This window comes from Harmonia axyridis, chromosome 6 (assembly GCF_914767665.1).
Source record: "Harmonia axyridis chromosome 6, icHarAxyr1.1, whole genome shotgun sequence".
Lineage (NCBI taxonomy): Eukaryota > Metazoa > Arthropoda > Insecta > Coleoptera > Coccinellidae > Harmonia > Harmonia axyridis.
This window is the reverse complement of record NC_059506.1, coordinates 20395656-20410002: the sequence shown is the minus strand read 5'-3', so window position 1 is coordinate 20410002 and position 14347 is coordinate 20395656. Positions and strand designations below refer to the sequence as shown.

Genomic DNA, 14347 nt, shown 5'->3' with positions numbered 1-14347 from the left:
GAAATCTCTGGATCTCACATGAATTTAAAATTCAATACCGAAGTTGAAAAATTTTTTTCTTAGTCTTCTATATATGTGTATATTTTATTATTTTCTTGTTGGCTTATCCTTTACCTTTTGTATGATGTCTTAAAATATGAATATAATTATTCCCCTGACTTAAGCGTTCTGAATAGATCAATCGAATATAAGGTAGCAAGTAACTTCTCAAAAGAATTTCAGTGATAAAGCTCCTACCACTTTCAAGAAACGTCTTTTATTTTTGAAGACCCCTTTTTTCATTTTGGATCAACTAAAACCAAAATTATCGAAAACTGGATAAATGAAAACATCTCACAAATAATTCCTTAGTGAACCATTTGTAATTTTATAAATAAAAAAATATATCCGTCTTAAATCGTGAGAATGAGAATTCCTAACAATATAACAATAAAATTCACTAACAAAGTTTCCTTGCATGTTATCGTGGAAAAGCACATTTATCAGAGTCCGATGTCGACAAGATACGAATAATATCAGGAAGTTACAAGTTTATAAGGAATTTACCCCCATATATAAACTGTTTACTACTCTCTCTATTTCAGTGCCAAATCTGCATACTGAAAATTATTTCGCATCACGTAACCTTTGTTCATTGTCCACAAATAATTTTCGGCATAAAGCAATGTATGAGAATCACGCAATAGAAAAATTACCGATCTTATAATTTTCCATACTTTTTTTTATCACAATGATATTCATTTGCAGCGCTTCTTTCAGATATGTCTCCTAGGAAAAAATAACTTGACCCAAGGACTGCAATGATCGCTAGGACGAGAATCACTAGAAAACGAGGATCGGATCCGACCGAGGTCAATTCTTCTGGTACCTACTTCAAATATCAGGAGCTGGATGAATAGTCTCCTTTACTGTGAGTAAGAAACCCGAGGGTGCTTCTCGTTCCTACATTGATAGACTGATATTCATTTCATCTTGACAATTACATTTCATGGGATAAAATGAGATAAACATTTATAAAAGGAAACAACTGGTACTTGAGTGTCTCATACAGGGTGCGGCAGAGCCGATTGACGAGTTTTGACAGGTCATTGCTCGGGATGTCGTGGAGGCAGGTAAGTGCAGAAGGGGTCTTTGTGTTCCTTAGAGCCAGTAGTTTATAGTCAGCCTAATGATCTGGACCGAATTGCATCAAGGCTTTGCTGTTCGCACGTTTTACGAAAATAACCGTACTGTGATCGCGATCCAGCGGGCATTTCGGCGCCATTTCGGTATTCCTGTAAACGTTTCAGTCCTTCTGCATACATAATCAAAACTTGGGTTCGTCAACTTGAGGAAATAGGAAGAACACGACGAAGGCGAGGACATAGACGACCGAGAGCGGTAAGAACATCGAAAAATGTGCAGGCTGTTCGAGTAGCAGTCGAGCATTCACCAAGACGCTTTGTATGGAGGCATGCGATAGCGATCTTCGAGGAGGATTCTGCACGAAGATTTATCATTCCACATTTATAAAATCATGCTTGTTCAAGAGTTGAGTGCTTCTGATGACGCGAACCGCAAAAATCGTTGTGAGGAAATGATTCAGCGCATCTCCCCAAAAGCAACTTTCTTCAGTAATGATAAGGAACATTTACACCTTTCTGGAATAGTGAATAAGCAAAATTCTGGTACTGGGCTGTATGTTATCCTCTTCAACTACATGAAAAACCACTCCATTCACCCAAAGTCGCAGTTCAGTGTGCTGTGTCTCAATTCGAAGTGAAAGGCTCTATTTTTTTGGAGGAGAAACATCAAGTCTATAAAAATTTGGTATTCACCACTTACATGCCTCAATTAACAGAGTATGCATCCCACGAAAAGCAAGTTGTAGAGGGCTAGAGGCTTGCAACACCCAGCAATTGCCCATGACAGTATTAAAAACCTAAGAGAGAATACTTTATGAATAACAAGTTTTCATAAAAGCTAGGTATGCTTACTTCTACTGCAAAGGGGTTAATCATTGTGATAGATCTGCTTAAGTAGGTAATGCTTGAATGACCTAAGACGTTTTTAATTTCTTATGACAATCTTGTTTGTTCATATCTATCAACTCAACAAAAATCAGTCAATAATGTATATTATGTCCGGATATTTTGCTTTTAATATAAAAAAGAAAAATCGTTGACTATACTGGACGTCACTATCCCGGCCGATGACAATATGACTAAAGCGTTCGTCGAAAAACGAAATATCACGATCTGGCATTTGATATGAAAACGATATATGGCCTGAAATCGACTGATGTACTCCCGCTGGTCATGTCAACAAATGGGTTGGTGGAAAAACATCTGCTTGAGAACACGCTGAGACTGGGCTTAGATAGAGAGCTTGTAAGCACAGCGCAGAAATAAGTGATCCTCGCAAACACAAGGCTTGTGAGAAAGTTCTTAACGTCCCTCTGAAGCGCTTTGGCAAAAAAATGCCCGGCACTAGGAGTTACCTGCCCTATATGGTGATTGAAAAAAAAATATGTTTGAGTTTTATCAACTAGTAATACCAATTAGATATCGTTGGCAGCTGTAGATAAATGTTGCGGAAACCACGTGGGATTCTAGTGCAACTTTTACGTAGTTTAATAGTTTTATCGCGTGAACCACCAACTCTTGTCAACTATGAAAATGTGGTACCTATATAAAATGAAATATGACATTCCATAAATTGAAGATATATAGCTATTTTGACTGACTGTAAATTTCGTTTCCAAATGTCCATTAGTCCAATTTGTGTTATCATGACAACTACAATAATTGCCTCAATATTATAATAACCAAATAATCCAACCCAATAACGTCAAGGTTGTTATGGATTGAAGCGGGAGTTGATTATTAAGAATTACTCTAGTCTCGAACATACTGGCACAGTGCGTGAACCAATAAAATACTTCCTAGGTTCCTCGTGTCCAGATCGAATGCATCTAGTTTTAATTCTTTAAATGAATTAACTATCGTCACAGGGTTTCTTTCGAGCAACTCTAAATTCAATAAGTGGATAAGTGGACGTTAAACCGGTGAGTGACATTGTTTTGGTTGAGCTGTCTGATAATATTCCTTATCGTTCATTCATATCGTATAGGAACTGAAATTAAAAATTCAAAACCACGAATATGCTCAATAGGTTATTCGTGCTTTTAAACTATTCCTACTATGGAGTTTGAATCAATATTCATACTTAGAATTCATCTATAGGTGATATATTTTTTCAAACAAAACACTGAAACTGCTAATTCAACAAATTGAGTCTTTTTAAATTTCATAATACTTAATTATTATCATCAAAACAAGAAGAGAAATTCTTCATTATTTTCCGAAACAGAATGTTTAACTCTAAAATCTAATTGTCCGTCCCAGTTGAAAAGTCAAAATAATTCACTTTTTTTTAAAGAGAAAATCTTCTCTTCAACGATTGAAAATAATAAACGTGTCATAATTCTATGTGAATAAAGTGATTATTATTATTTTATAATTAAATTAATATAAAACATATTTTCTTCGGAAGTATATATAATATGAATTCATGAGAAATTCATGTATACCAATGAAATCAACAATGAGCGGTTTGATTTCTTCAATTAACGTCTCATATTGTTAATGACATGTCAACCTAGGTCATATCTATTCGAATTTGCACTATAACCCAGGGGCGGTTCCAGAGGGGGACCATAGGGGCCATGCCTCTCCCCCCTTGCGGACCTTATAAATAAAAAGTGTATCCTGAAAAATATGCGCGGACACTCAGAATGGTGAAAGATTTGATACGATCTAGAATGGTTGAAGACAGGTTAAATGAATTGGCATTAATTCATATAAACGAGGCCATTTACAGCAGTCTAAATGTTGATAATAATTTCCAAATATACGTTAGTCAAAAGAATAGGAGACGGAATTTGTTATTTTGTTTTCAACATTTCATTATCTGTTTTTTATATTAATAATAATAATAATAATAATAAGATTTATTTCCCAGAAATTAATACATATACAATCAGTTATGAAAAATCACATTTGTAGGTAATTCACAAAAAAATGCAAGAAGAAAAAAAAAACAATAAGCAATCCAAACCGGGATCGTATGAAATAGTGAAAATTAAAAACAGATCGCTCTCAATGTTCTAAGAGTGCCATTAACCAGAATTCACGGTAATCCTGTCAATCTCATCCGCGGACATACCTCTCAACCAGATCCTCAACCACTTCTTATATAATGTTGGACTATTCACATTTCTGATATGAAGCGGAACCAGCGAGAAGACTCTTGGAGCCATATAATAAAATGATCTCTGACCTACTGCTTTTGTTGCTCTTTCAGTGACATATTCCGATCTTTTTTTGTGCCTAGTGTCGTGAGTATGGCTTATAGACGGCAATTCCGTTTTCCTTTTGTACTGTTGGCAAAGAACTCTAAAATAATAAAGTTTTTCCAATTCTAACATGGTTACTTCCTCGAAGAGTTTTTGGGTGGGATAAGTCCGTTCCTTGTTATACATAATCTTGAGGAAGGTTTTTTGTAAAACTTTGAGTTGTGTTTTGTGACATTTGTACGCTCCACCCCAGGATGATATTCCATATTGTAAGTGCGACTCAACCAGTGCATGATACAAAATTTTGAGAATACCATCGTCCATGATTCTCTTCAGGCATCTGAATGTAAATAATAGGGATCTAAGTTTCTTCGTCGCCCTGGCGATGTGAAGGTCCCATCTAAGGTGTTCGTCGAATTCCACTCCAAGATAAGTTTTCGATTTTATGCACTCAATTACACTGCCATTCCTCAATACCAAATTCTGAATCCTGGGTAAGCCAGATACTCTGTTAGAGAATACCATGCACTTGGTCTTTTCCATATTCAGCATCAAGTCCATTTCACTTAACCAATTTCTCATCTCTTCCATTCCATTCTTATCCACAACTTCCTCCCAGGTAGAGCCAGTAAACAGGATCACAGTGTCATCTGCGAAGGACGATATCTCTGCATCCACCTCAAGAGACAGAAATCCATTTATATAGATGAGAAATAGTACAGGTCCTAGGACCGTCCCCTGGGGCACACCGGTCAAAACCTCCTGCCCCTCACTCACGACTCCATTAACCTCCACGCATTGTTTTCTATCCTCAAGATACGACCGGAACAAATCACCCGCTACTCCTCTTATACCAAGGTCCTCCATGACGTCCAATAGTTTGCGGTGGTTGACAGTGTCAAAGGCCCTGACCAAGTCTAAGAAGAGTCCCATCGTACATTTTCCCCCATCGAGTGCTCGATAGATACCATTCGTCAAACAAACAATAGCATCATCCGTTGATCTCTCCGGTCTGAAACCAAATTGTTTTTTGGAAAGCAAATTGTCTCTCTCCAGAAACTCGACCAGTCGTACCCTGATCACCTTTTCTACAACTTTTGCAATGGTACTAATCAGTGAGATTGGCCTATAGTTGGAGAGACTTTCTCGAGCACCTTTCTTGAACAGAGGTTTTATCATAGCCGTCTTGAGGTTGTCTGGAAACTTTCCTCTTTCAAAAATAACATTCACCAGGCACGCTAGAGGTTCCTTTATGTGTTCACCAATAATTTTCAGATGTTCTCCAGTTATTTCATCGAAGCCAGGGCATTTATGATTTTTTAGTCCATTTATTATTTCAAGCACTTCTCTTCCATCTGTCGGCCTCAAGAACATTGTTTTGCTCTTTCTGTCTCTCCTCACAATACGGGTCACTGGTCTCCTGATCTGATTAACCATCTCTCCACCCAAATTCACAAAGTATGAATTGAACATCCGAGCAATTTCATCTGTATCTGTGATGCTGGTACCTTCTTTATTGATCTTATATATTCCAGGTTGGGTCTTCTCATTTCCCGTCCGATCTCTGATATTGGACCAAAGAGCTCTTGAATTATCCTTATTTTTTCCTATCTGTTCTGAGTAGTAGTCTTTCTTCGCTGTTCTAATCAGATTGGTGAGTTTATTCTTATATGTTTTGTATTTGTGTAGTAATTGAGCATCGTTCGGGTTACTAAGTACCAACCTATAAATCCTTTGTTTTTCATCGACAGACTTTACCAAACCCTTCGTTATCCATGGTTTTCTCTTCACTTTACGGCTTTTAATATGTCGTCTGGAAGATGATGCCACCGCACTTCTTACATTGTTGAGCAAACATTCAGACATCCGGTTCACATCATCCAAACAGTAATAGTCACTCCAGTCTTCCACCTCCATGGTCTCAAAAAGTTTTTTCCGATCTAATACAACTCGTTTTTTTGATGGAGGTTGTTCTCTAATCGTTGACATTGGACATATTCCAAGTATAGGGAAGTGATATGTGACATTGCAGTGGAGGACATATGACTTGCATCCTGAAGGGTTCACCGGATTCTTGACAAAGATATGGTCCAACAAAGTTTGGGACTCACCCTGTACTCTCGTATATTTATCAATAATTGATTTAAAGCCAAATTCTCCTAGTATATTCAGATATTCATTACAAAAATCAGTATCTGATTTAATATCTATATTAACATCACCGACAAAAAAATACGTATATTTGTTGTCCAGGCAGTAGTTCTTCATGTAATTATAGAGATGTTCATTGAATTCGTACGGACTGGATGAGGGAGAACGATAGAGGGCATCAACTGTAATATCTCTGTCTACGCCTTTGATGGTGAGGCGAACTGTCCTTATAATACCAAGATCGAGAAAAAAACACTGAAACACCAGGTTCTTTTTTATATACACGACAACTCCGTCGTTCTGATTATAATCTCCTGAGTTATAAATTATTTCGTATTCTGGCATTTTGAAAAGGTTGATATCCGGAACACACCATGTTTCCGTGAAGACTATAACATCAAAATGGTAATCGAACTTTTTCAGTAAAATTGACATTTCATCGAAGTTTTTATTGATGCTTCTAATGTTCGCATGAAAAACAGCAAATCCCGCCTTCTTGGCTACCCCATCAATGATCCTAAAGCCCTGGTCGTCGTCCACTTCAGTCGATTCGTACTGCAGATGTTCGAAATCCCTTATAAATTGATCCATCCCAAAACTCTTGTAGACCTAACAGAAAAAAAAACGAGCACAAAATGAAAACAATTCAAGTAATGTGAAAATAAATCAGGATAATCCCACGAAGAATTCTTGTAGTAGGAGTTACTAATCTACATCAACAAAATGTTGCACACATAACAAGCACACAAATAATACAGAAACTAATCTCTGAGACTCGCTTTAGCCGAGTTTTTTCTTGTATTTGGTCGATCTCTTGCCAAAGCCCTTAAACAATTTTGTACAGTACCTGGTTTAGGCGTAATGGAAGACCCTCTTTCAGAAACGCTGTTGGTTGTTGTCAGTTTCACTGGTTGGGTTGGCGGGGGCAGTTTCACCGTAGATTCACCTGGCTTTGCGTGTCCTATTTCTTCCTTTGTAGACTTGGTTTGGTGGATTGGTGTACCTGGATCACTATGCGGTCTACTGGGAAAACACTCAAAACCTTCTTCCTCTAGACATTCAAGATCGGCTGGAGTGAAGACACGATCGTCCATATGAAGTCTTCCTTTCCTAATGTAGCAATTGGTCACCCCTCTTTGTTTGGCAGAGTAAAGATGTTTCCTCAAAATTTTATTCTCAGATCTCTGCTGTTCAGTGAGATCCTGCGTGATCCTTATTGAGGAACCCTTTAGGTTCTTAGTATTCTTGAGCACTGTGAGTTTTTTCAAATAGGATGTAAATTCAACCTTTATAGGACTATTTTTATTCCTCCCTAGTGTAAACAAACTGTTGATGTCACCTTCCACCAGTTTAACTTTTAGACTATTTCCAATAAACTCTACAATATCCTGAACTCCAACTATCGCAGTGTGTCTCTCCAAGCCAAAAATTATAATTCCGTTCCTTCTTCGTTCTCTTTCCAAGTATTCAACTCTCCTCTTCAGTTCATCATTTTCTTTTTCCGCTTTGTTGAGACGGTGACTAATCTCCTCGATTTTCAATGAAAGTTTCACCTCTAATGCTCGTAGAAAAGATTTTACATCTTCATTTCCCTTTACAATCTCATCTCGAAGTTGTATGTTTGTCAACTCAACTCCTGTCATTTCTCGAAATGAAATTTCACAAGTTCCACTCGATGCGGTCCTGTTTGAAAATTTCTTATCAACCGTCGCCGTATGGAGAGACTGAAGATAAGCGATTAATCTCCCGATCAATCGAGTCGATTAACTTCAAAATATCAATATATTACTAATTAATAATATATATATCATTCACCAAATGTGGCCAAAACAAATGTACTTCCTCTAAAACAGTTCACGAAAATTAATTCGGCAAAATTCAACACAAAATTTCAGATCTACTCAGAGCGCTACTTCAACGTATGCACATGCTAACAATATTATGATTATTATATGACTTTATATATGACTTTACGTTTTATTTGTTATCGAAGAGAAATAAGTTCTTATTTATTAGGTGTAGTGAAAAGAAATCCATTATTTTTTCAATAAATAGCTCTAGTTATCTGCATCTCGCGTTGTAACGGGTGTTTTTTTTTCGAGGTATATAACTTTAAGTGGGCATTACTGTTCAAGATGGCAACCGATTTAACAGCTGTTAAGTGTTTTATTCTCAGTTTGGTTTGGCAATTCATCATGAATAGACTCACGCCTGAACAACGCTTGCAAATAGTGCAATTTTATTTCGAAAATAATGGTTCTGTGCGGAATACGTATCGCGCACTACGTCCATTTTATTTTGTTTAGGGATGAAGCGCACTTCTGGTTGAATGGCTACGTCAACAAACAAAACTGCCGCATTTGGAGTGAAGCTAATCCTCAAGTGTATGTCGAAACACCGTTACATCCAGAAAAACTGACTCTTTGGTGCGCTTTATGGGCTGGTGGAATCATTGGTCCGTACTTCTTCAAAAACGATGATGGTCAGAACGTTACAGTCAATGGTGATCGGTATAGAGCCATGGTTACTAACTTTTTCATTCCTGAATTGAACAACCATGATGTCCAGGAGCTGTGGTTTCAACAAGACGGCGCAACATGTCACACAGCTCGTGCCACAATCGATTTATGGAGACACGTTTGGTGACCGCCTAATTTCACGTTTTGGAACTGTGAATTGGCCTCCAAGATCTGTTGATTCAACACCGCTAGACTACTTTCTGTGGGGCTATGTAAAGTCATTGGTCTATGCGGATAAGCCACAAACCCTTGACCAGTTGGAAGACAACATTCGCCGTGTTATTGCCGATATATGGCCACAAATGTTGGAAAAAGTCATCGACGTCCAGGTTGGACTACATCCGAGTCAGCCGTGGCGGTCATATGCCAGAAATCATATTTAAAATGTTATGCCACAAGATCTTGCGGATAATTAAAATTCATGTCAATCGAATAATCCATCGTTGTTTTATTGCAAGTTCTATAGCTCTAAAAAAAAAAACCCTTTATAATTCCGATCAGGTTTCACTAAATGGCGTTAGAATGATGAGATTCCGTACTACAAAAACTTTTGTAATCAGTTTACGCAGTTTAGTTTGAGCGCGCGTCAAACAAAGATGAACACTATAGCAAAGAGAAAATGCGCTATATTTTATAGTTTTTCTTCAATAAATGCGAAAATGCAAGACTAGCGGCCGAAAATGTAAATAGTTAATAGTGTTTATGATGTTGATACTATAATAGCGAATCACTCACAATTTAAGTTTCGTCAATTCCGTTGATTTCGATGTCCAAGATACACTGGCACTGGAAGGTCAATTGTCGAAAATATCGATAAAATCATAAACATGGTCGACTCCTGTTTCGATTGCTCAAGAGCTAAAGATTGCACAAAAAACGTTTGGAACACTATTTGCATAAGGCTGGTCTCAATAAGAAGCTAGATGTATGGGTACCATACGAGTTACCGCAAAAAAAAAACCTATTAGACCGAATTTCCATATGCGAATCATAACAAAATCGACCATTTTTGAAACTGTTGGTGATGAAAGGTGGATCACTTACGACAACTTCAAGCGAAAACGGCCAGGAAGGTTTTGCTATATGTTTGTTGGGATTGGCAGGGAATCATGTACTATAAGCTGATCTCCTAAGGTACAAATGTCAACTAGGAACTGTACTGTCAACAATTGGACCGGTGTCTGAAGTAGGGATGTGTCGTTCACGAACGAACGAATCAAAAGACCCGGGTCTTAAGAACGAATGGTACGATCAGGTCGTTTCTCTGAAAATGATTCGTTCGTTCGAACCGATATGAATGAACCAAACTTTCACATTCAGTTCATTTAATCTGAGGATCTTTTAGGACCCAAAGATCCATGAATGGTTCGTTATCCGAGCCTAGGTAGATGGGTTTCGGTTTGGACTGACCTTAAAGGAACATAATTATGGTAGTAATAAAATACATCCATTTCGCAAATGAATCATCGGCTCGGTACTTGGCACCTGGTTTTGAAGAAAGATGATAGATAGTAAAAGAAACTGGGCTCTGTAATTGCACTCTCTTAGATGCACCAATTATTATTTCTTGAAAATGTTATGGTATTAGATGTTGTTCATTATCTTTTGAGAATTTTTTAACTATATATTGAAACCTAACATTGTAAAGTTGATCAAAATGAATATTTTTCGGGAACAAGATATATTAATTAGGGTTAATATCAGTTTAAGGGATTTCTGATCTTCTGTATTTATTTGGTTGGAATAGATGCAGGTAATGATCATTAGGTAGTTTTCCTTGAAATTAATAATTCAAGACCTCGTGAATTTAGTAATCTGTACAAAGTACATTCATGATTTACTTCTACTTCTTCATTAGTCATTTAAATATTCCAAAATCATCAATTTGAACCAGGCGCGGATCCAGGACCCACTTTTGGGGGGGGAACTTTTCGATACTTCCGCCATTTTGGGACGTCATTTTTTTTGCCGTTTATTAATATGGGTTTCCAAAAAATGTATTGAAGATGAAATGAATAGAATAAAAAATATCCCCATACATTTACTTGTATTTTCAAATTATACACTGTGTCCGTAAAGTATGGAACAAATTCATTTTTCGCTTAACAGACCATTTTAAGAAATAATGGTGAAACAAGTCGATTTTTTATTTTAATTTACTGTATTTTGAAATAATAATCTAATATACAGGGTTAATTACTTTCGAGTAATGACGTCACCGTCATTTTTTTCAAATGGAACACCCCCATTTTGTCTCAATTTTCCGATTACTCTAGCTGAGCTGATTCCAAAAATGTATCACATTTTGATTCCAATTGGTACAGGATGGACAAAAATACATAGTTTTGTATTCCAAAACTGTATCACATATTGATTTCAATTGGTACAGGACCAATTGGAATCAACATGTAATACATTTTTGGAATCAGCTCAGATAAAGTAATCGGAAAATTGAGACAAAATGGGGGTGTTCCATTTAAAAAAAATGACAGTGACGTCATTACTCGAAAGTAATTCACCTTGTATATTAGATTATCATTTCAAAATACGGTAAATTAAATTCAAAAATCGACGTGTTTCACGATTATTTCTTAAAATGGTCTGTTTAGCTAAAAATGAATTTCTTCCATACTTTACGGACACCGTGTATAAAGTAACAAAGTGTATTAGTTTTTTGACATTTTCTATGTCACTTGTGTTCAGTAGATTATGTCATTTAATCATAGAAAGATACAAGCTTCCACTTCAAAATGGACCACTTCTTTCTTCAAAATGACACTAGGTTCACTCTTTGTTTTCCAGATTTCGAGTTTGATTTTTTCAAGATTTTTCTCATAGCACCTGTGCTTTACAAGATATTTAACTTGAATTTGGCATAGATATTCTAATTTAAAGTTTTCATCATGAACTTTTTTTTGGAAGACTACAGGTAGTTTAGAAAAATGTTTAAAGAAACTTTGATCGAGTACTACACTTTTTGGTTTCTTGTAGTTCTGTCCTATCTGCTACTGATTTCTAGAAAAAAATTTCAAACTATTCTCTAGTACCTAATACTCAGAAAAAGCCACCTCATAACGAAGATCCAGTTAGTAAGCTATGATAAATTTTATTATAATTTTTGATACTTATTTACCGCATCTGTAGCGAAGATGAAGAAAGATTTGATAAACTGGTATAATCATCACAAAAAAATAGATTACAAGACTTACAAGAAACACTCTGTATCTCGTAAAAACAAGGCGTTAACAGGCCCATATTTATAGGCCTTTTTTTATTATCCAAGGAATCTCTCATATTCCTTTATACCTCCAATTTTAGCAATCCATTCCTATGATTATTCAACAAAGTTAAATATTTCTCATGATAAACAAAAAAGGAAATATATTGGCAAGTAGGCCTGCTTTTATTGAAGATCATATTTCAGGTCCTTTTTTCCGAAGTACCAACAAAGGGGAAATATTTCGCATGCACGTGTTATTATTCTTTCATAATTGTCTTTTTTTATTGCCATCCGTTCCAAGAGACTGCATCGTAAACCTCGTATAGAGTAGGTAACTCAAAACATCATTACACCCGAATAAGAGGAATAGATAATAATGTTAAGGGTAGGCGGAGGGCCTCGACCCGATATAAAATAAATATTCAACGTCTTGTTATGTTTCATGTGATAAGTTAAAAAAAATTCACTCAGGAATTGTTTTGTTGATGGAATTCTGAAAATTACAGGCTGCCAATAATCATGGCCCCGGGGAAAATCACACTCGCCTCCTCCTCTCTCGACGGACTAAAAGGCTTGCGTAAGGCGGATAAACTAATTTTTTATTGCAGATTTAGATTCAACGTGATTTGAAATGCAAAAAGCCAAAGTTTGAGGTATGATTATAACAAAAATTTGTTCGATTCCAGATGTTACTACAGCACCATGTCAAAAATTGTTGCATTGGTAGAATTATATTCATTTAACATTAATTGAATACCAATGCAATATTTTGATCTTCACCATTATACAAACAGAGGTTTATATATATTGGGCAGGTGAACAAAAATAAGAACATCAAAGCCTTGTTGAGACTAAATTTGTCCTAGTACAATACAACAATTATATTTTGGGGTCACAAAAAAATTTCACAATATACAAATTAATAAATAAAAAACAACTGCTTATTCTGGTCGTCTACACTCGTAGTAGGTATTCATATATTTTTCCCTTTCCCTCTTCTTGGGGTTCATAATTCTGATTGGTGAATTGAAATTAAAAACAATTGCTGAAATATCAGAGATAACGCCTGAAGATCTATACCAATCAAAGAAGCCACACTTCACACAAAAATAGATGGTTTGTCAAAGAGATACCGACAAGATTTATGAAGCGCAAAAAAACTCTTGGAAATCGGGGTAAGCAGAGAATCACATGCCGACGCGCGACAGTAATATTTATGACCCAATTGCGGCATCTTTGAACGTGTTTATTGCGGAACGTTTGAACCTACATATTGGTCCATATTCATATTATTTCTAACCTTATTGCATTTCCATTCCGTATCCGAACTTTCAACATCTTTGTTTCAGAAATTGCGTCAAATTACATTTTTGCTGATCTTGTAATTATTTGAGCCTTAGTATGTCAAATTCTAGAAGGGCCGGCAAAATTTAAGAGGTGCCCGGGCCATTTGGGGGGGGAACGTTCCCCCAGTTCCCCCCCCCGTGGATCCGCGCCTGATTTGAACGAGGAATATATATTAGATTTTGAATTTTTTTCGAAAAGTCCCTAATCATCTCATGAATCAGATATCAATTCATTATATTCTGCCATCTCAGTTATTTATAACTTTATGATAATGGATAATCTCCTTTATGTTCATGATTATGTCTCAAAAAAAAATCATTATCACAAATTCACGATCCGATTTGAAACATACTGATTAACAAATACAAAGCTGATATTAACTTAACATTCTTACCAAGAAAAAAAAACAAAGAACGAAAGAACCAGATCCACGGATCTTTGAATCATGCGCAAATCGTAGATACATAATTCGATCTGAGCTAGTGAGCTGAAAAGAACCATTGGGTCAATTGAACGGGTCTTTTGAACCATGTCGTCTCAGCCATGGATCTGGTTCGACCCGGTTCGTCGAGATTGAACGAACCACAGCTCCCTAGTCTGCTAAGCGGCAAATAGGGAGGAATGGGGACAACGCAAGACCACACACATAGATAGTGACTTGCCAGAGGTGCTTATACATTCACTTATAGTCCAGACCTGGCACCAAGTGATTACCATATGTTCCTTTCCATGGCGAACAATTTTGTTGGTAAAAAATTCGCTTCAACAGAAACT

The 14347-nt window shown here is 36.5% G+C and overlaps 1 protein-coding gene across 4 annotated transcripts in view; it reads left to right on the top strand.

Moving 5' to 3' along the window:
* The first annotated feature begins 617 nt into the window (after positions 1 to 617).
* LOC123681917 (monocyte to macrophage differentiation factor) overlaps positions 618 to 14347 on the top strand; it is a 39554-nt gene continuing 25824 nt past the window's right edge. The window contains exons 1-2 of one of the 4 annotated variants that reach the window (XM_045620279.1): positions 618 to 666; positions 760 to 910. In XM_045620279.1, the coding sequence (XP_045476235.1) occupies positions 892 to 910 (19 nt within the window). In that variant the 5' untranslated portion in view covers positions 618 to 666; positions 760 to 891. Of the gene's footprint in view, positions 667 to 714; positions 911 to 992; positions 1113 to 2841; positions 3047 to 14347 lie in introns of those variants that run through there. The other 3 variants (XM_045620278.1, XM_045620283.1, XM_045620280.1) reach the window with 3 other exon arrangements.